The sequence below is a fragment of the Dipodomys merriami genome, unplaced genomic scaffold, assembly GCF_024711535.1.
Source record: "Dipodomys merriami isolate MVZ:Mamm:240054 unplaced genomic scaffold, mDipMer1.0.p SCAF_10, whole genome shotgun sequence".
In the NCBI taxonomy this organism is placed as follows: domain Eukaryota; kingdom Metazoa; phylum Chordata; class Mammalia; order Rodentia; family Heteromyidae; genus Dipodomys; species Dipodomys merriami.
This window is the reverse complement of record NW_027202271.1, coordinates 20,423,696-20,443,817: the sequence shown is the minus strand read 5'-3', so window position 1 is coordinate 20,443,817 and position 20,122 is coordinate 20,423,696. Positions and strand designations below refer to the sequence as shown.

The 20,122-nt window shown below is 48.0% G+C and overlaps 1 protein-coding gene across 4 annotated transcripts in view; it reads right to left on the bottom strand.

Moving 5' to 3' along the window:
* Positions 1-6,034: 6,034 nt before the first annotated feature.
* Ikzf4 (IKAROS family zinc finger 4) overlaps positions 6,035-20,122 on the bottom strand; it is a 33,520-nt gene continuing 19,432 nt past the window's right edge. For all 4 annotated transcript variants that reach the window (XM_070042741.1, XM_070042749.1, XM_070042735.1 and 1 more), the window contains 6 exons: positions 19,035-19,139; positions 17,774-18,034; positions 17,063-17,230; positions 12,946-13,095; positions 11,890-12,021; positions 6,035-9,924 (listed from right to left, as the gene is read on the bottom strand). In XM_070042741.1, coding sequence (XP_069898842.1) covers positions 9,164-9,924; positions 11,890-12,021; positions 12,946-13,095; positions 17,063-17,230; positions 17,774-18,034; positions 19,035-19,139 — 1,577 coding nt within the window. In that variant the 3' untranslated portion in view covers positions 6,035-9,163. The remainder of the gene's footprint in view (positions 9,925-11,889; positions 12,022-12,945; positions 13,096-17,062; positions 17,231-17,773; positions 18,035-19,034; positions 19,140-20,122) is intronic.

The following is a 20,122-nucleotide window of genomic DNA, read 5'->3' as shown; positions in this document are numbered from 1 at the left end:
GCTCCGCTTCTGGTTTTCAGGTAGATAATTGGAGATAAGAGTCTCCTTCACGCCTATAATCCTAGCTACTAAGGAGGCTGAGATCTGAGGATCATGGTTCAAAGCCAGCTGGAGCAGGAAAGTCAGTATGACTCTTACCTCCAATAAACCACTCAGAAAACCGGAAGTGGTATTGTGGCTCAAATGGTAGAATGCTAGCCTTGAACTGAAGAGCTCAGGGACAGTGCCCAGGCCCCAAATTCAAGCCCCAGGACCAACAACAACAAGAACAACAACAAAGAAAAGAAAAAAAGAAAAAGAAAGAAGCTCTTGCCTGGCATGGGTGTCTCATGCCTGTAATCCCAGCTATTCAGGAGGTTGAGATTTGATGAACATGGTTCAAAGCCAGCCTGAGCAAGAAAGTCCATGAGACTCTTATCTTTAATTAACCACCAGAAAACTGAAAGTGGCACTGTGGCTCAAGTGGTTGAGTGCTCACCTTGAGCTGAAGAGCTGAGGGACAGTGCCCAAAGAAAGAAAGAGAGAGGGGCTGGGAAGTTGGCTCAGTGGTAGAGCGCTTGCCTTGCATGCCTGAGGCCCTGGGTTCGATTCCTCAGCACCACATAAGAAAAAAAGCCGGAAGTGGTGCTGTAGCTCAAGTGGTAGAGCGCTAGCCTTGAGCTGAAGAGCTGAGGGACAGTGCCCAGGCCCAGAGTTCAGGCCCCACAACCGGACCCCCCCCCCAAAAAAAAAAAGAAAGAAAGAGAGAGAGGGGGCTGGGAAGGTGGTAGAGCGCTTGCCTTGCATGCCTGAGGCCCTGGGTTTGATTCCTTAGCACCACATAAGCAAAAAGAAACATAAGCAAAAAGAAAAAAGCCAGAAGTGGCGCTGTGGCTCAAGTGGTAGAGCACTAGCCTTGAGCTGAAGAGCTGAGGGCAGCGCCCAGTCCCAGAGTTCAGGCCCCACTACTGGACCTCCCCCTCCCCCGAAAGAAAGAAAGAAAGAAAGAAAGAAAGAAAGAAAGAAAGAAAGAAAGAAAGAAAGAAAGAAAGGAGTCTCATGGACTTTCTTGCTGGGCTGGCTTTGAACCGTGATCCTCAGATCTCAGCTTCCTGAGTAGCTAGGATTATAGGTATGAGTCACCAGGTCCTGATTAGCTGGTCTCTTTTTACTTCGAATTTGTTAGTTTCCATTGCAATCTTGAGCCTCCTCAATGCCCATGCCTTTCCTGATGTCTTTGCAGAGTTCAAATGGAATTTGTACATAAGAAAATGTGTGCTAGTGTTTTTTGTGGATTTTTTATTTATTTTTGCCAGTCCCAGGGCTTGAACTCAGGGCCTGGGTACTGTCCCTGAACTTCTTCGTTTTCTTTTCTTTTCTTTTCTTTTTTTTTTGTCCGTTGTGGAGGTTGAACTCTGGGGGCTAGGCATTGTCCCTCAGCTCTTCAGCTCAAGGCAAGCACTCTATCTTGAGCCACAGTGCTACTTGAGGTTTTCTAGTGGTTTATTGGAGATCAGAGTCGCATGGACTTTTCTGCCCAGGCTGACTGAACCGTGATCCTCAGATCTTAGCCTCCTGAGTAGCTAGGATTATAGGTGTGAGCCACTGGTACCCGACATCCCTGAACTTCTTTTGCTCAAGGATAGTGTTCTACCACTTGCACCACAACACCACTTTCGGCTTTTTCTGTTTCTGTGGTACTGCTAATTGAGTCCAGGGCTTCATGCATGCTAGGTAAGCACTGTATCACTAAGCCACATTCCCAGCATTTTTGTTGATTTGTAGTGCTAGGTATCAAGCCAAGGGCCACCTTGAACTCAGGGCCACTGACATATTTGTTTTATTACTGAGCTGTAGTCCCAACCAGAAAGTAAATTAGTTTTAGAGGAAAATGTTTCCAATTTTCACTTCATTTCAGGTCCATGGAAAACAGAAGGCAGACATTACTATAGGGAACAGCAATAAGGTAGAGGGAGAAAACAGCAAACAAGTTCAAAGTGAAAGGGGCAGAAAATAGGTAATATGTAAGACAAAAATTAAAGTCCCACTTTGGTGTTTCTTTGGATTTTTATAGCTTAGAGTCTTCGGTGTCTGCTTTTCATATCATAAAGAAACGGCAATGGCCAGGCTTTCTTTTTTTTTTTTTTGGGTCCGGTTGTGGGGCCTGAACTCTGGGCCTGGGCGCTGTCCCTCAGCTCTTCAGCTCAAGGCTAGCGCTCTACCACTTGAGCCGCAGCACCACTTCCAGCTTTTTTCTTTTTGCTTAATGTGGTGCTGAGGAATCGAACCCAGGGCCTCAGGCATGCAAGGCAAGCGCTCTACCACTGAGCCAACTTCCCAGCCCTGGCCAGCCTTTCAAGTCCCATACCTCTGGTTCAAATTTTGGTTCTGGGGCTGGGAATGTGCCCTAGGGGTAGAGCACTTGCCTAGCATGCATGAAGCCCTGGGTTTGATTCCTTAGTACCACATAAACACAAAAAGCCTGAAGTGGCTCTGTATCCCAAGAGGTAGAGTACTAGCCTTGAGCAAAAGAAGCTTAAGGACAGTGCCCAGGCCCTGAGTTCAAGCCTCAGGACTGGAAAAAATAAATAAAAAATAAATTGAAAGCCAAGGGCCGGTGGCTCATGCCTCCAATCCTAGCTACTCAGGAGGCTGAGATCTGAGGATCACATTTCAAGCCCCGTGAAGGACCAAAAAAAAAAAAAATTGGTTCTGCTAGGTATTGGCTAATGAGCTTTGGACTAATTATTTAATTATTTAATCTCTCTTAGGCTCTTCCTTCCTTCCTTCCTTCCTTCTATGTTATCCAGGCTGTTCTCAAGCTCATGATTCTTCTGCCTTAATTTTAATTTCCTAAGTAGTTGGGATTATAGGTATATGATGTTAATACCTGGATTCTTTTTTTTTTTTTTTTGGTCGGTCATGGGGCTTAAACTCTGGGCTTGGGCACTGTCCCTTCGCTCTTCAGCTCAAGGCAAGCGCTCTACAGCTTGAGCCACAGTGCCACTTCCCATTTTCTAGTGGTTTCTTGGGGATAAGAATCTCACCGACTTTCCTGCCTTGCCTGGCTTTGAACTTCAATCCTCAGATCTCAGCCTCCTGAGTAGCTAGGATTACAGGCGTGAGCCACTGTCGCCCAGCAAAACACCTGGATTCTTTAGGCCTTTTTTTTTCATACATAGACACAGTGTATTTTGATATTATTAACTCTTACCCCTCACCCTCCTTCCTTCTCTTTACTCCCCACAAACAGTTCCATAGTTACAATCAAGTTTTATACACACATACACACACACTATCCATTAAAGTCTAGATGTTGCAAATCCGTGAAAGCATACAGTATTTGGCTTTTTGAGCCTTATCTGTTTCAGCATAGTGAGTTTTTTTTGTTTTTTCTTTTTTGTCGGTCATGGGGCCTCCCTCAGCTCTTCAGCTCAAGGCTAGCACTCTACCGCTTTAGCCACAGTGCCACTTCCAGTTTTTTCTGCTCATGTGGTGCTAAGGAATCAAACCCAGGGCCTCATGCATGCAAGATAAACACTACCACTGAGCCATCTTCCTAGCCTTTTTTTTTTGTTGTTGTTAATTTAAATTTTATTATAAAGGTGCGGCAGAGGGATTACAGTTACATAAGTCAGGTGATGAGTATATTTCTTTTTGGGCAGGGTTACCCCCTGCCTCATGAGCTCTCCCACTTTTCCCTCTAGCATAGTGAGCTTTGTTTACTTGCTGGTACTGAGGATTGAACTCAGGGCCTTGCATTTGCTAGTCTAGCCTCTTTTATATTAGTTGTTTTCAAGGTAGTTGCTCATTTTATGCCTGCTGGGCCAGCCTCCCAGTTATGCTTCTCCTTGCTGGCTTTGGGTGATAGGGTTCACTACTGGACCTAGCCATTGTGCTTTCCTTGTAGCCAAGGTAACAGGGGTATATGCCACCACACCCAGTTACTAGTTGATATGGAGTCTCTCAAACCCTTTTTTGCTCAAGCTTGCCTTGAACCTACATCTCCACCTCCCAGGTAGCTAGGATTACAAGTTTGAACCTCACTGCTTTTTTGGGGTGGGGAGAGGGGGTTGGTTCTGGGGCTTGAACTCAGCGTCGGGGCATTGTTCCTGAGTTTTTTTGTTCAAAGCTAGTGCTCTACTAGTTGAGTCGCAGCCCCATTTCTGCCTTTTTTGGTAGTAATTAATTGAACTTAAGATTCCCATGGACTTCCTGTCCCGGATTAGCTTTGAACCATGATCCTCAGATCCCAGCCTCCGGAGTAGCCAGTTGTTTTTTGTTAATATCTAGCCCAGACTGACCTCAAACTCACAATTGTTCTGACTTGGCCTCCCAACAGTGTTACATACATGAGCACCTACCCCACTCTCTTGGGCTTTTATTTCTTCATCAATAATTGTTATCATTCCTTTGTAGATAGTTCTCCAATTTAATGAAGACTTGGCCCAGCACTCAGCATTTATAAAATGCTTGGGTGGTGGATTCTGTCATTATTATCATTTTGTTATTGTAATTTGTAGCTTTGGGTATAAAATGTGTTTTGTAGCCAGGTGCCAGTGGCTCATGCCTGTAATCTTAGCTACTCAGGATGCTGAATTCTGAGGATGGCAGTTTGAAGCCAGCCCAGGCAGGAAAGTCCATGAACATCTTTTTATTTCTCCCCTAGTCCTGGGGCTTGAACTCTAAGCCTGGGCTCCTTGAATTCCTGGGCAACTTTTGCTCAAGGATAGCACTCTACCACCCTGAGCCATAGCACCACTTCCGGCTTTTTCTGTGATTTTGGACTAAGAGTCTCAGCCTCCTGAGTAGCTAGGATTGCAGATGAGAGCCATCAAAGCCTGGCTCTTAGAGACTCTACCTCAACTAAATTACCCAAAAAAGCCAGAAGTAGAAGAGTGGCTCAAGCCAGGCGCTGGTGGCTCACGCCTGTAATCCTAGCTACTCAGGAGGCTGAGATCTGAGGATCACGGTTCAAAGCCAGCCCGGGCAGGAGAGACCGTGAGACTCCTATCTCAAATAAACCACCAGAAAACCAGAAGTGGCGCTGTAGCTCAAGTGGTAGAGCGCTCGCCTTGAGCTGAAGAGCTGATGGACAGCGCCCAGGCCCAGAGTTCAAGCCCCACGACTGACAAAAAAAAAAAAAAAAAAAAAAGAAGAGTGGCTCAAGTGGTAGAGTGCTAGCTTGTTTTTTGTTTTTTTTTTTCTTTTTTGGGTCCGGTTGTGGGGCCTGGGCGATGTCCCTCAGCTCTTCAGCTCAAGGCTAGCACTCTACCACTTGAGCCACAGCACCACTTCCGGCTTTTTTCTTTTTGCTTATGTGGTACTGAGGAATCGAACCCAGGGCCTCATGCATGCAAGGCAAGCGCTCTACCACTGAGCCACCTTCCCAGCCCAGAGTGCTAGCTTTAAGCTAGAAGAAGCTCAGGAACAAAGCCCTGGCCTGAGTTCAAGCCCCAGGACAAAAAAAAAAAGAAAAAAAGAAAAAAAGAAAAGAGTCTCAAGGGTGTTTCTGCCTGGGCTGGCTTTGAACCTTGATCCTCAGATCTCAGCCTCCTAAGTAGCTACAATTACAGGCATGAGCCACCAGTGCCCAGCAACAAATCAGGTTTTATATCCAATCCTGATGGCATTCTTGACAGGAAGAGCTCCTATACTTCGATTCTAGATAGGTCTTCTGTTGTTCTGCAGCAACAACTTGAGCACTAACGCCTGTTTCCCGTCAATGTTCTTTTTTTGTACATGTTCTTTTTTTTTCTGTCGGTCATGGGGCCTGAACTCTAGGCCTGGGTGCTGTCCCTCAGCTCTTCAGCTCAAGGCTAGCGCCCTACCAGTTGAGCCACAGCACCACTTCCGGCTTTTTTCTGCTTATGTGGTCCTGAGGAATCGAACCCAGGATCTCATGCATGTGAGGCAAGCACTCTACCAGGGAGCCAACTTCCCATCCCTTGTACATGTTCTATACTGATTAGTACAACATGCTTCAAGAAGTCGCCCTTCCTCCCAGTTGAATGCAAGGCAAAGGAAGTCTGCAAGAACAACCAGGGGTGTTAAATTACTCATGTTTATTTATAACAGACCTTCAGCCAGTACAGTACAAAACTTACAGTAGTATATCTCCGTTACACAAATATTTACTTACAATATATTACATATACAAAATGCTTTGCAATAAGTCTCAAAAGCTAGCTTCGCTCCTCTTGAGAAAGGAGAAAAACTCTTTAAAAAAGAAGGGACTGGGTGGGCAAAGAAGAACCAGAAGAAGAGAGGAGGTAAACGGGTCAAAAAAGACACCAAACAGGCCACAAAGGAAACCCTGGGAGAGGGGAGAAGAGTGGTATTGCACTTGCTTCTGTAATTTGTTTTCTTATTTATGTTTTTGTTCTTCATAATTTCTGATTAAAAATATATATGTATATATATTATGTACACATGGAAAGAAGCTGCCAGAAGTATTACAAAAATTCCACCCGCAGCTTGGACACTGACACGAAAAAACAAAGGTCTGGAAAAATGTCTATTTAGAAATTCTTCTTTTTCTGTGTTTTTTTTTTTTTTTTGTAGTGATGATTCTGAATAGCAATATAAAAGGAAACACCTCTTTTCTCCGTGTGGGTTTCAGGGCATGTGTGTGTTGTTTGTTTTTGTTTTTTTAAACTTTTTTTATGCAAAAGGGGCTGGGAGAGAGCATGAGGATGTTTGAGGTTCCAGAGCTGGAAGGCCCTGGAAAGTAGGATTTTGTATCTAAGACCCTGGTTAAAATGCAGTGATGGTCTGAAGAGAGACCAGTTGTCCCTCTCTCTTCTCCCTAGCACCTGGTCTTGCCCTTCCAATCTCTGCTCTCAGGGACACAGAGTTTAGCCTCAGAGCACAGTCCTTCATGTTTTAGGAGGTTATGGGTGCCAAGGCTGGCTAGAAGAGGGGATGGGGATGCTCAAAGGCTCTGCTGCCCCCCACAGGGGACTCATCCTTGGCATCCCTCCCAAATATACAGCAGACACAGAAGAGGTGGGAGGGGGAGGTCTAGTGGGAAGAGGCTCAATGACCACAAGAGTTCAGGAGAAGCCCGGATACTAACCTCACTCTGCTGCCCTCCTCCTAAACAAGGAGCTGGTACCAAGGCGGGGAAGACCCTTCTCTTCTCTAAAGACCGCTCCCTCCAGGTGACTCCCAACCTGCCTTGGCAACACCTGTTTATTGCAATGTTGTCAAGGAGGAAGAATCGCCCCACAAGGCCCCTCTTTGCCAATCTGGTTCTCCTGGGGAAACCAGAACATTAGGGAATGGGGGCGGGGAGGAGAGAAGGAAATATTTTTTTTCCTTTCCCATGATACAGATAGACTCTTCCCAGAATTCTTAAGAGCACCTATCCCAGGGTCTGATCCTTAGCCCATCCTTTGCTGTTCCCCCCCAAATATCCCTGAAAGGGAGTGAGAAAAGCAGGAAAGGGAAAAAAGCGAATAGGAAAGGACACATGAAAAGAAAGACGGAAAGGAAAGGACCAAGGGTTACAACTTGTGAGGTGTTGTGTTTGGTTTTTCCTTTTTTTTTTTTTCCTTTTTCCTTTTTTTTTTTTTTTTTCATTAAACATAGAAAAACAGCCTTTGGTTTGAATCTCAAGGAAGCAGAGATTGTGATGGCTGTGGCTTTGGGCAGGGAAGTCTTTGTAGAGAGAGATCTCCACGTGCAGTGGAACTGTACCTTCTCCTGCCCCTTCTCCTGAATCCTTGGTTATTCAAATAGCCAGGGGTCTCTGCAGTCACCAGGGAAGAGTGTCCCCTGTCCTATGTCTGGGGGCCAAGTGTTGGAAGGGCAATGGATGACACCCCTCCCTCCCCCCTCCCCCCCATTAGTTCTGCCCATACCATCCTTGTTGAAGCAAGCATGGAATGGGTTAGAGACATATGCCATTGCTCATCCTGGGACAATTTTTGGTTATACTGAAAAATTAGAAGAGAGAAAAGAGACACCCTTTTTCTCCTGGCCACTGATGACACAGGGCCTGGGAGCCTGGGAATGAGAGGGTGAATGAATCCTGCTGGATGGGAAAGGAAGCAGGCAGCACGACTCAGGGCTTGAGAACCCTGGGTGTCGGGCAGCAAGCCACCGCTTTCTCATAGGATGGGGACTGAAGGAGTCCCTGAGAACCTAGGAAGGTCACTAGAGTGAAGAAGTTTGAGAGGTGGAGGAGAAAGATTTTGACCCACCCCCCCTTCCCGTGCCCTGGTTCCCAACTAGGCACCTGTGGCTCCCAATGTGTCAGAGACAGAGGGCTTACAGACCTCCCCTTGGCCCCACAGAAGATGAACTGGGGAAGCACTCCAAGGAGAGAAAGCCACCACCGAGTACAGCGGCAGGTCGGAGATTAGAGTGGTGTTGAGGTATAGGTTGGGAGGGGGAAGAGCCATAATTACATCCTGGAGGGCGATCCTGAATGTAGGCTTTGGGGAGCTCATATTCCCAGGGGGAGGCTGGATCCTCCGTCCACAGTGCCTGGGGAGAATGTCTTCAGCCCCGCTGACTTCCAAATGAGGAAATAAGTCATTCATTCAAGAATAGTGCAAGCTGCCTAAAGTGAGAGGGCACGAGAGGTATGGAGTACCAGGTTGAAGGGTCCCAGAGAGGAGAGATAATGCCACAGAGCCAAAGTAGGGCCATTTGGGAGGTATGAGCATCAAAAGTGAAGAATCGGATAAGTTAAAGGGTGAGTATTAAAGCAAGAAGCTCAGAGTCTCTTCATAGAAAGAGGAGCTTCAACCCCTGGGGCTGTTGGAGGATGCTAGATCCACAAGAAACAAACAAAAAATATTAGGCCTAGAGTAGAAGGGAGCTGTGGGCAGGAGGGTAAAGGAGTGGCAAGAAACTACCATACGTGGATATATATATATTTTTAAAGGCAAGAGAAAAATCATTAATAAATAACTCAGCAAATATGCTGGGGTGAGGAGAGAAGTTTAGGAAAAGGAGAAACATAAGCAAAAGACCTGTTTTATCACAATGCTTAAATCGGTCAGAGTAAGAAGAGAACAGCTGGGCAGGGGCAGGGTTGGGTGTGAATTCAGATGATGGCCAGGGGTGGTGGCTACAATACAAAACACCTTGGGGTATAGTGGGGTCAGTGCTAGACACCTGGAGGTGGAGCTGTGGAGTGGTGGGCCGGGGGGGGGGGCAGGGGGAGAGGTCACTAACCCACCTTATGCTCCCCGCGGACAATGTGAGAAGAGAATTCGTACCGATCCTGGCTGTGGTAACCGCAGATGTTGCACTCGAAAGGGTCTCTGAAACCATGGCAGCCCATGTGGATGGTGAACATGACGTGGTCCAGGAAGAGGATGCGGCAGTGTTCACACTTGAAGGCTTTCACGGGCTCACCGCTCTCACCCACCACCCGAAGCACTTCCTTGGAGGGGCCTGGAGTGCCCCGTAATAACCCCTCTTGTGGCTTGGGGTCCTCTTTGGCATAGGCAGGACTGTGCCGGCCCACCACTATAGTGGGAGGTGGCTGGGGTGGAGGACCCTGAGGCAGGGACACCACCCCCGCAACCCGATCTTCATGGTTGCTCTCTGTGTCTGTGGAGTCCTGGCAGCCATTGCTGGGGGATGCCCCAGGGTCATTCAGCGGGCCTCGGGCCCGGTAGAGGAGGGGACCTCCATCACCCAGGTCATCTGGTCCCTCTCCTGCTTCTCGAGACCCTGGAAGCTCCAGCCGACCGGGGAGGGGCTGCATCTGAGTGTAGACAGAACTGATGACAGGCGTGAGTTCTGAGATGCAGTTGGTGGGTGGAAGGCGGAGGGGACGCAGATGCTCCGTACCCACAAAGGCCAGAGAACCACCAAAGCCAGGCTCCAGGCCATGGTGTGCCACCAATTCCACATCCTTTTCATAGCCACCCGAGTTCACATCATAGGGGAGGTCCGAGAGGCTGAAGCGCATCTGCTTCTCACCTGTGAAGAAGAAGATCTCAGCAGAGCTAGCTTGCAAGAATTCTGATCAGGATGGCTTCTTTGTTTTGTTTTGTTTTTTGGCCAGTCCTGCGGCTTGAACTCAGGGCCTAGGCACTGTGCCTGAGCTTCTTTTTGCTCAAGGCTAGCACTCTACCACTTGAGCCACAGCACTACTTCTGGCCTTCTCTGTGTATGTGGTACTGAGGAATTGAACCCAGGGCTTCATGCATGCTAGGCAAGCACTCTACCACTGAGGCACATTCCCAGCCCCGGCTTCTTTGTTTTTTGTTTTATTTCAGTTGTAGGGTTTGGACTCAGGCCCTGGGCTCTGTCCCTGAGCTATTTTTGCTCAAGGCTAGCACTCTACCACTTGAGCCATAGTGCCACTTCCAGCTTTTTCTAAGTAGTTTGTTAGAGATAAGTGTCTCATAGCCTTTACCTGCACAGTCTGGCTTGGAACCACAGTCCTCAGATCTTAGCCCCTTGATTATATGCATGAGCCACCTGCACCTGGCTTACCCCTCATTTATTAACCCTGAGGTCAGACCCTCTGTGGGACCGTTCCCTGACAGTAGGCTGTCATCTTAGCAAAGGATTCAGTCTCACTCTACCCTACCTTTAACTGAGAGCCTCATGTTCTTGTTCCCCATTTTTGTTCAAGACTGGTACTCTACCACTTGAACCACAGCTCCCCTTCTTGCCCTTTGCTGGTTAACTGGAGATAAGTGTCTCTCAGATTTGTCTGCCCTAGCTAGCTTTGAACCTTTTTTCCCTTTTTTTTTTGGGTGCCTGTCCTGGGGTTGAACCTAGGCACTGTCCCTGAGCACTTTTTTACTCAAGGCTAGTGCTCTACCACTAAGCCACAGCTTTATTTTTGGCTTTTTAGTAGTAAATTGGAGATAGGAATCTCATGGATTTGATCCTCAGTTCTCAGCCTCCTTAGTAGTTAGGATTGCAGACATGAACCACCACTGGTGGTCTCTGGCACACCGCATTCTTCCTCCTCCTCCTCCTCCTCCTCCTCCTCCTCCTCCTCCTCTTCCTCCTCCTCCTCCTCCTCCTCCTCCTCCTCCTCCTCCTCCTTCTTCTTTTGGTCAGTTGTGGGGCTTGAACTCTAGGTCTGGGTGCTGTCCCTGAGCTCTTCAGCTCAAGGCTAGCACTCTACCATTTGAGCCACAGTGCCACTTCCTGCCTTTTCTGTTCATGTAGTGCTGAGGAATCAAACCCAGGGCTTCATGCATGGGAGGCAAGCATTCTACCACTGAGCCATCTTTCCAACCCCCTCCCCCACATCTTTAATACTTCCTTCATGACCCCCTACAAAGCTCCTGATCCGCAGAGAATTAATGCCAGTGCCAGGTTGGGGAATAACATGCCACTGCCTCTCCCAACTCTAAGGGTATATACAGACTCAAGTCCTTATTAGTCTCAAAAATTGGGAGACCCAGGCACCAGTAGTAATCGTAGCTACTCAGGAGGTTGAGATCTGAGGATTGTGGATCAAAGCAAGCAAGTCCTGGGCAAGAAAGTCCGTGAGACTCTATCTCCAATAAACTACTCAGAAAAAGCTAGAAATGATGCTGTGGCTCAAGTGGAATAGTGCTAGCCTTGAGCAAAAGGAGCCCAGGGACAGCACCCAGGTCCAGAGTTCAAGCCCCAGGATGGGCAAAAAAAACCCAAAACAACAACAAAAACCCCAACAACTGAGAAAACTTGAGCCCCCAACCACCTTCCCTTACAACTCCCCCAGAGTCCTCAACATGGCGCCCTCTCTCTTCTCATCAGGCACATTTTCCCACTTCACTCCCTCTTGTTCCAGGGGTGGATTCTGAGTACCAGAGACCACCAGGCTGCTTTCTTTCTCTAAATCAAATCTCCAGGCACAAACCTCTGATCTTCGGCAACCAGATCTCAGATTTATTTATTGGCTTAAAGTTACCAAATTCTTTCCAAGTGGACTCTTACCTACAAACTTCTGCGGGGTTGAACGCTTTCGTTTGGTGAGGCTGTTGGCCAGGCGATCAATGAAAGTTGGCCGCTCAGATGATGAGTGCAGCATGGAGTCTGGCACCATCTCCAGGTCCCGTATTTCATCACCTAGTGGGGGTGGGGGAGGGGAACAATTAGTGGCAGTGTAGGGGTAGCACTGGTTACTTAGCCTTTGCCTCTGGAGAAAACCAGGGCTTTAGTTGTCAGGGAAGGTTATACCTAATGTCTGGGAACCAAGCCTCTGTTTACCCACCTAAAGCTCATGCCAACAGCATTTCAATCTATTTGGGAACACACACACACACACACACACATAAAACAATGAACTATATAACTCCATATAAAACTATATAAAAAAAGAAAAAAACTATATGAATAGATAGATAGATAGGGAGAAAGAGAGAGAGAAAATTGTAGTTGTGTTGTGATACTGGATTTTAACCCAGGGCATGAAGCTAAGCAAGTATTCAACTACTTGAGTCATGTCCTCAGCCTTTTTGTTCATATTTTCATTCTGAAGATAAGATCTCTAAACTTTGCCCAGATTAGCCTTAAACTCAAGATCCTCTTGAGTAGCTGTGTAAAACACCACGTAAGGCTACAGTTACAAACATCTGTTGCTGGATTTTATTCTTTTTTTTTTCCTCTCTCTCTCTCTCTCTCTCTCTCTCTCTCTCTCTCTCTCCACACACACACACACACACACACACACACACACACACACACACACACACACACACACACACACACACACACACACACACACACACACACACACACACACACACACACACACACACACACACACACACACACTAGACTGAAGATATAGACCCAAACTTCCTACCAGTGGATCTCTCTATAGTACCCTACCACAGGGCTCTGCTCCATACTGGTGGGGGTGCTCAGGACAAGTGCTCCTTATTCCAACCTATCTCACCCCTCTGCAGGAAGAGGTGCTCTATTCACCCTTGTCCTGCACTCCCTTTGGCCCGCCCCACAGCTCCCCCATGGAACTGCCCACAGCCCCACCTGGCTGGCCAGCCAAAGCTTGGGCTTCAGTGCTGAGACTCTGTAGGTAGTTGTGGCACCGCTCCTTGTGCTCCTCGAGGGTACTCTGCTGTTTGTAGCTCCGGCCACAGTAGTTGCACTTGTAGGGTTTGCCCACGGTGGGGGAGGAGACTGTGGAGAGCGGAGGACAGCAGCAGTTATTGCTCTCATGCACTGTCTTCTAGAAGCAAGATGGGGTCTGGTGGCTCATGCCTGTAATCCTAGCTACTCAGGAGGCTGAGATCTGAGGATCAGCCAGCCCAGGCAGGAACATCCTTGAAACTCTTATCTCCTATTACCCACCAAAAGGCTGGAAGTGAAGCTGTGACCCAAGTGGTATAGCACTAGCCTTGAACCAAAAAACAACTCAGGGACAGCAACCAGGTCCTGAGTTCTGGCCTCAGGACCAGAAAAAAAATAAGTCTTTGAGGAACAGATGTCCAGTGGTATGTGGATGAAAAGATGTAACTAGACTGATTTTTTTTTCTTCTTTTCCTTCCCCAACTCCATATGTAATAACGGACAAATGAACCAAACTTGAGATCTGAGGGTCCGTGAGCAGTTACGGGAGTGTGGGGGTGCGAGGCACACAGTGGTAAGCTTCTAGATGGCCAAGTTGCTGCTCAACTACAATGAGGGCCTAGGGACTTTGTAGGGGATTGACCCTGACAGGCAAGCAAGCCCCACCCTAGGATCTCAGAGTGTGGGGCCCAGACTGTGGTTTAACCTTTCCATGTGGCAGGCGGGTAAAAATGTTGTTTATCAGACAAGGGGATTTTTTTGCTTACGAGCTCTCTGCTTTGATTTGGGGGAAATTGGTGGGCCAGAGTGACAGAAACAAGAGCCCTGCGATCTGCCATGCGGGGAGGGGCCGTTTTCAATGACCTTTATTTGTATTTTTGCCTACATCTCTAGTCTGGTTTTACCGTTGATTTTCTTTTTTCCTGGCTTTCTGCCAAGATAGCCCCAGAAGGACCACCCCTACAAGAAACTGTCTTTTTGGTTTTTTCTTTTTTTTTTTTTTTTTTTTGCCGGTCATGGGGCCTGAACTCTGGGCCTGGGCGCTGTCCCTCAGCTCTTCAGCTCAAGGCTAGCGCTCTACCACTGGAGCCACAGCACCACTTCTGGCTTTTTCTGTTTATGTGGTGCTGAGGAATCGAACCCAGGGCCTCATGCTTGCAAGGCATGCACTCTACCGCTGAGCTACCTTCCCAGCCCCTGTTTTTTTCTTTTGTGGTGGTACTGGGGCTTAAACTCATTGCCTTGTGCTAATTAGGCAAGAAAAATTCTGCGAAGAGTAAAAGAATGAAAGAAAAGAGAAGTCAGGTATTCATGGCTCACCCTACAATCCCCTCTACTTGAGAGGCTAATATCAGGAGGACTTAAGTTCAAGGCCAGCCCAGGTATACATGTGAGAATCCTTTTTGAACCACTAGTTAGGTACAGTAGCACACATCTGTCATCCTAGCTATATGGGAGGCTGACTAGGGAAGATCCCCATTTCAGGCCAGCCGAGGAAGGAAAGTCCATGAGACTCCATCCCAATGGAAGAAGCTGGGTGTAGTGATATGTACCTGTCATCCCAGGTATAACAGGAAGCCTAAAATAGGCCAATTGTGGCTAAAGTACTCATCCAGGGAAAAGCAAGACCCTGGTCTCAATGGGGGGCGGGGGAGGGGGAGGAAAGGCTGGAAAGTGTAGCTTAGCAATAGAACGCCTACCTGCCTAGCATATGTAAGGTCCTGAGTTAAAACTCCATTACCACCACCAAAAAAAAAAAAAGCTGGTCAGGAAGATGGCTCAGTGGTAGAGCGCTTGCCTTGCATGCCTGAAGCCCTGGGTTCGAATCCTCAGCACCACATAAAGCAAAAAGAAAAAAGCCGGAAATGGCACTGTGGCTCAAGTGGTAGAGCGCTCGCCTTGAGCTGAAGAGCTGAGGGACAGCGCCCAGGCCCAGAGTTCAGGCTCCACGACCGGACCCCCCCCCCCAAAAAAAAAAAAGCTGTTCAATGGTGGCTCACACCTGGAGAAGGCTAAGATCTGTGAATCACTATTTAAAGCCAGCTGGGGCAGGAAAATCACTGAGACTCTTATCTCCAATTAACCACAAAAAGCCAGAAGTGGTGCTGTGGCTCAAGTAGTAGAATGCTAGCCTTGAGCACAGCACAGTGAAGCTCAGGGACAAAGTCCAGGCCCTGAATTCAAGCCCCAGGACCCTCAAAACAAACAAACAAACAAAAACAAAACAAGAAATAACAGCAGCAGGAGATTGAGATCTGAGGAGCACAATTCAAAGCCAGCTCAGGCAGGAAAGTCCATGAAACTCTTAACTCCAATTAACCACCAAAAAGCCGGATTTGAAGCTGTAGCCCAAGTGGTAGAGTGCTAGCCTTGGGCAAAAGAAAAGCTCAGGAACAGCACTTAGGCCCTGAGTTCAAGCCCCATGACTGACAAAAAGGAAGGAAGGAAGGAAGGAAGGAAAGAAGGAAGGAAGGAAGGAAGAGAAGAAAGTGAAATGATTGCTCTGTCTCTTTAAGTCTTGGCCCAGAAGAACTGAAGAAAAGAGGAAAATAATGAGGAAAGTTTCTGAAGACAGGCCTTACTGGTTCTTTCCCTTCTTCTCCTCTTCCTGCCTTTGTCAATGTTGAGCTCTTGCTTTCCTGCCAATTCGGCTCCTGGTCTATTCCCAAGTCCAAGCAAAAAGCCCAAAACTTAGTAAAATGCTTCACAAGTACTATTTGTCCAATTGATTATGACAGATAATTGGTTCAAACAGTCATGATTGGGCGGGCTAGAAAGCCTTGCCAATCCAGTTCCCTCAGTTCCAAGTACTGAACCCTAGGTGCTGTCTGGGTTTGCTCCTGCCTCTGTGAAAGTGACACCCTCTTGTGATCAGGAAAAGAAGTGGGATGCTCTTGCAGTTTGGAGGACCTAGGTTCCATTTTTCCTAGTTTGGTTTGTTTGTTTTTGGGTCGGGCCGTGGGGCTTGAACTCTGGGCCTGGGCGCTGTCCCTCAGCTCTTCAGCTCAAGGCTAGTGCTCTACCACTTGAGCCACAGCGCCACTTCGGGCTTTTTTCTTTTTGCTTATGTGGTGCTAAGGAATCGAACCCAGGGCCTCATGCATGCAAGGCAAGTGCTCTACCACTGAGCCACTTTCCCAGCCCCATTTTTCCTAGTTTGGGAACCAGTAAGAAGTGGCACAGGGGCCAGACTATGGTTTCTCAAGACCCCTATTTCTGTGGGGTGGGACGTGGTAATGATGCTGATGGGGGTGGGATGAATGAGAGTGGGAAGAGGACCTTTTAATGGGCTCAGAAATGGGGAGGAGACAGGACACAGATGGCTCTTGAATCATATTTTCAAAGCAAAAGTCGGGGTGGGGGACGAGGGAGGTGTCTATAAACCTAGCTAACTAGGAGGCCAAGATCTGAGGATTGTAGTTTGAAGCCAGCCTGGACAGAATAGCCCAAAGGATTCTATATCCAAAATAAACAGCAAAAAATTCTGAATGGAAGTGTGGCTCAAGTGATAGAGTGCCAGCCATGAGCAAGAAATCAGGGAGTTCAAAGTTCTGAAGTCAAGCTTCAGCATTGGCATGAGGCGGGTGGGCAAAGCCAAGATTGTTGCCCATGCTGGGTTGGTGGTTCATGCCTACAATTCTAGCTACTCAGAAGGCTGAGATCTGAGGACCATGATTGGAAGCCAGCTGGGGCTGGAAAGTCTGTGAGACTCTTATCTCCAATTAACCACCAGAAAATGGAAGTGGCACTGTGGCTCAAAATGGTAGACCACTAGCCTTGGACTAAAAAGCTCAGGGTTCAATCCCCAAGACCACTCCCTCCCCTCACCTCCCCCCCAAAAAAAGAATGGCACCTTTGCTTCATGTTGTAAAGTACTGCAGTAAAATGCCTGAGCAAGAAGTCCCCTGAATTCTTGCTGGGCCCTAATGCTCCAAAGAGGGCTTAGAGAGACGGGGCCCTAAATGCCCTGTGAACATCACCTGTGGGCGTCACCTTTGTGACAGACCCTGTGACTGCCCTGGGAGCTCTATTTACTGGGTGTCCCAGGGTCCCACTCTCTCGCCTGCTGATCACTGACCTGAGTGTGTGCGGAGGTGGCCAGTGAGCGCATCGCGCCGGCGGCAGGCATAGTTGCAGAAGGGACATTTGAAGGGCTTTTCCCCAGAGTGCAGCTTGATGTGGCGCAGCAGGTTCCCCTTCTGGGTGAAGGAGGCGCCACACTGGTTGCAGTGGAAGGGCCTCTCACCTGCAAGTGGAAGCACAGGTCCTAGAGGACTGGGTATGAGGAGCAGGGACAGCTGGACCTAGCTCCAGCCGGGAGGAAGTTCTCTGAACACATTGTGGAAGAATGTGGCACACACATAGGAATGAATCCTGAGGTACAGGTGTCTAACCTTCCTTTGTTTTTTTTTTTTTTTTGTCAGCAAGAAAATATTTGGGCCGTGTGCCCATGGCTCACACCTATAATCCTAGCTACACAGGTGGCTGAGATCTGAGGACTGAGGTTCAAAGCCAGCTTGGGGAGGAAAGTCTGTGAGACTCTTACCTCCAATAAACCACTCAGGAAACCGGAGTGGTGCTGTGGCTCAAGTGGTAGAGTGCTAGCCTTGAGCTGAAGAGCTCAGGGATAGCGTCCAGGCCCAGAGTTCTAATAAAAATTGGGGGTGGGGGGAGCGGTGATACCCTTCCATATTTGAGGACACTCCAACATGGCCTCCTCTAGCTGTCTAACTGCTATTGTGCCAGCCCTCCCCCTGGCCTCCTCCCTGTACCACTCTGGCTTACTCACCAGTGTGACTGCGCTTGTGCACCATGAGCACATTAGGTCCGATACAGACCATGCCGCACACGTCACACTTGAGCTTGCCGTTGGGCAGCCGGATGCCACCCGGGGAGTGAGGTTCCGGCCCACTCCCATCACAGTAGCCCAGGGGCTCAGACAGTGAGTCTTCCACAATCACGCTGTCATCCTTTTCCAGGAGCCGTTCGTCTGGTCCCAGCAATCTGCTTGACTCCTCATCGCTGTACATCTCCACCTTGATGGAGTTGGCTGGAAGTGGGCATGAGGTTTAGAACAGAGACAAACCAAGAGGGAACCCATCCCAGGCCAGAATGCCATTCCTCAAGCCCAAAACCATGTCTCTAGACCCTAAGACATACAGGCCCTTAGGAGGGGCCAGTACCCTAGTTTCCCTCAGTAATATACCAGAATCCTACTAGAACCTGAAATAACCTTTCCTTCTCTCTCACCTACCAGGCAGATAGGTACCAAGGGGAAAAAAAGTTGTCTTCTGACACTGGGGAGAGGAGGCCACTTAGGGGAGCCTTTTCTTTCACTCTCTTGTCATTAAGAAAGATGTCTGGCTTGGCCCTGGGCAGGAAGCCAGCAAGTAACGTTGGCGGGAAAACAGTTCTAGGAAGGCTGAAAGAGGACAACAGGCCAAAAAGACAGAGCAAAACTGGAAGACGGGCATGGCTTACACGATCCTCCTCCTAACCCATAAGATTGGACCCTCTAGCCATCTCTGTTCAAATCTTAGGGGGATACAAGGAGAGGGAGGAGCCAAAGGAGCCATTGAGGAGAAGGTTTTGGCTATAGCTCTGACCTACATTCTTGGTTATTCCAATCATTTAGAGAATGTCACAGATCTAGGGCCAGCTGGGGAGGGGCGGTCAGGGGAACGCTGCCTGGGCAGGAGAAGGATTGTGGGGAGATAGGAGGTATTTCTACTCTCTGTTTCCTACCTATTTCTACCTAATGATCATTTGTACCGACCTGCTTCTCTGGCAACAGAATTTCTCTTCGGGAACCTATCAAGGCTGAATGCCACCCATCCTCATAGTCCTACTCTAGTCTGGTAAGTATTGGCTCTCTTTCCAGAAGCCAGGAAAGCCTGGATGCTGGATTCCTTCATGTTTTCAGAGACTCTGGTAGGAAACCGGAGGGAAGAGACCATGAGGAAATGGTTGCCAGCAGAAGGTGAATTGAGAGCCCAACAAAAATGGGGGTGCCTAATGCCAGCAGGGAGGCAGGAGGCTGTGGTACTTACCACTGAGTGAGCGGCTGGGAGAAGAGTGCTGGCTGTTGGGGGTGCTCACTGAGGGGCCCACTGGGGCCCCAAGGAACTCCTTCTCCAGAGATGAGTCCCCGCTACCTTAGAGGAGAGAACGAAAGGGCAGGTAAAACTGGGGCTGCACTATCTACAGTCTATAGCCTAATCTTAAAAAAAAAAAATCAGTTAAAATCTTACAAGCATTTATTCTACAGCCATATACAAGGCAGTGTCACACGCTGGGTACCATACCTTATGTCCCCACCAGCCTGGTATCAGGTGCTGCCTTCCGTTAACTTAATGGTTGGGCCTCGCCTACCCAACTTTATTTAGGCCTGAGGGGAAGAGCATCACTGCCTGACGTCTGCAGGAAGCAGACTGGTGTTGGGCAGGCCAGGGCAGAGAGAAGAATGGGGGCCTGAGTAGGCCATGGTCCAGGACACACAATTCTTCCCTGCTGCTCCTCTCTGGACTCCCCAATACCAGCTTCAGCGTCTGTTGGGAGGGAATCTCGAACTGTCTCTGAACTGAATGAAAGCTCTAGTAACAATGGTAGTGGCTAATGTTCACTGTGTGCCTATTATGTGCCAGACATTAATGTATGCTCTTGAAATAAATTATCTCCACAACAATCCTAGGATATAGGTGCTAATACTATGTCAACTTTTCAGATGAAGAAACGCAAAAGAAACTATGTTCCTCTCAGCTGGTAGCGATGAAGCTGGGGCTGGATCACAGACAGTAAGTGCTCATGTCCGTAACCATCACTTACAGCTTGTAACTCTCCTGGAGGAGAGTTGATCCCATTAGTCTTTTTAAGTCCAGCAAAAAATTTGAGTACTCTAGACACTAGCCTCTTAGCTAATCTGATTCTAATTACATACTTATTATTTATTATTTGGTGTTCTTTGAAGCGTTAGGTGAAAAAAATTATCCTCAACATATTCATTTAAATTTGTTGACAAATGTTTTGGAAAAATGCATTCGTGAGAGCATAATATTTGTAAAAATCAGATAACATGCCTGAAAATGAATGCCTTTAAAACAAATCCCTCCTCCCCACAATCTTCTGCACATATATATGT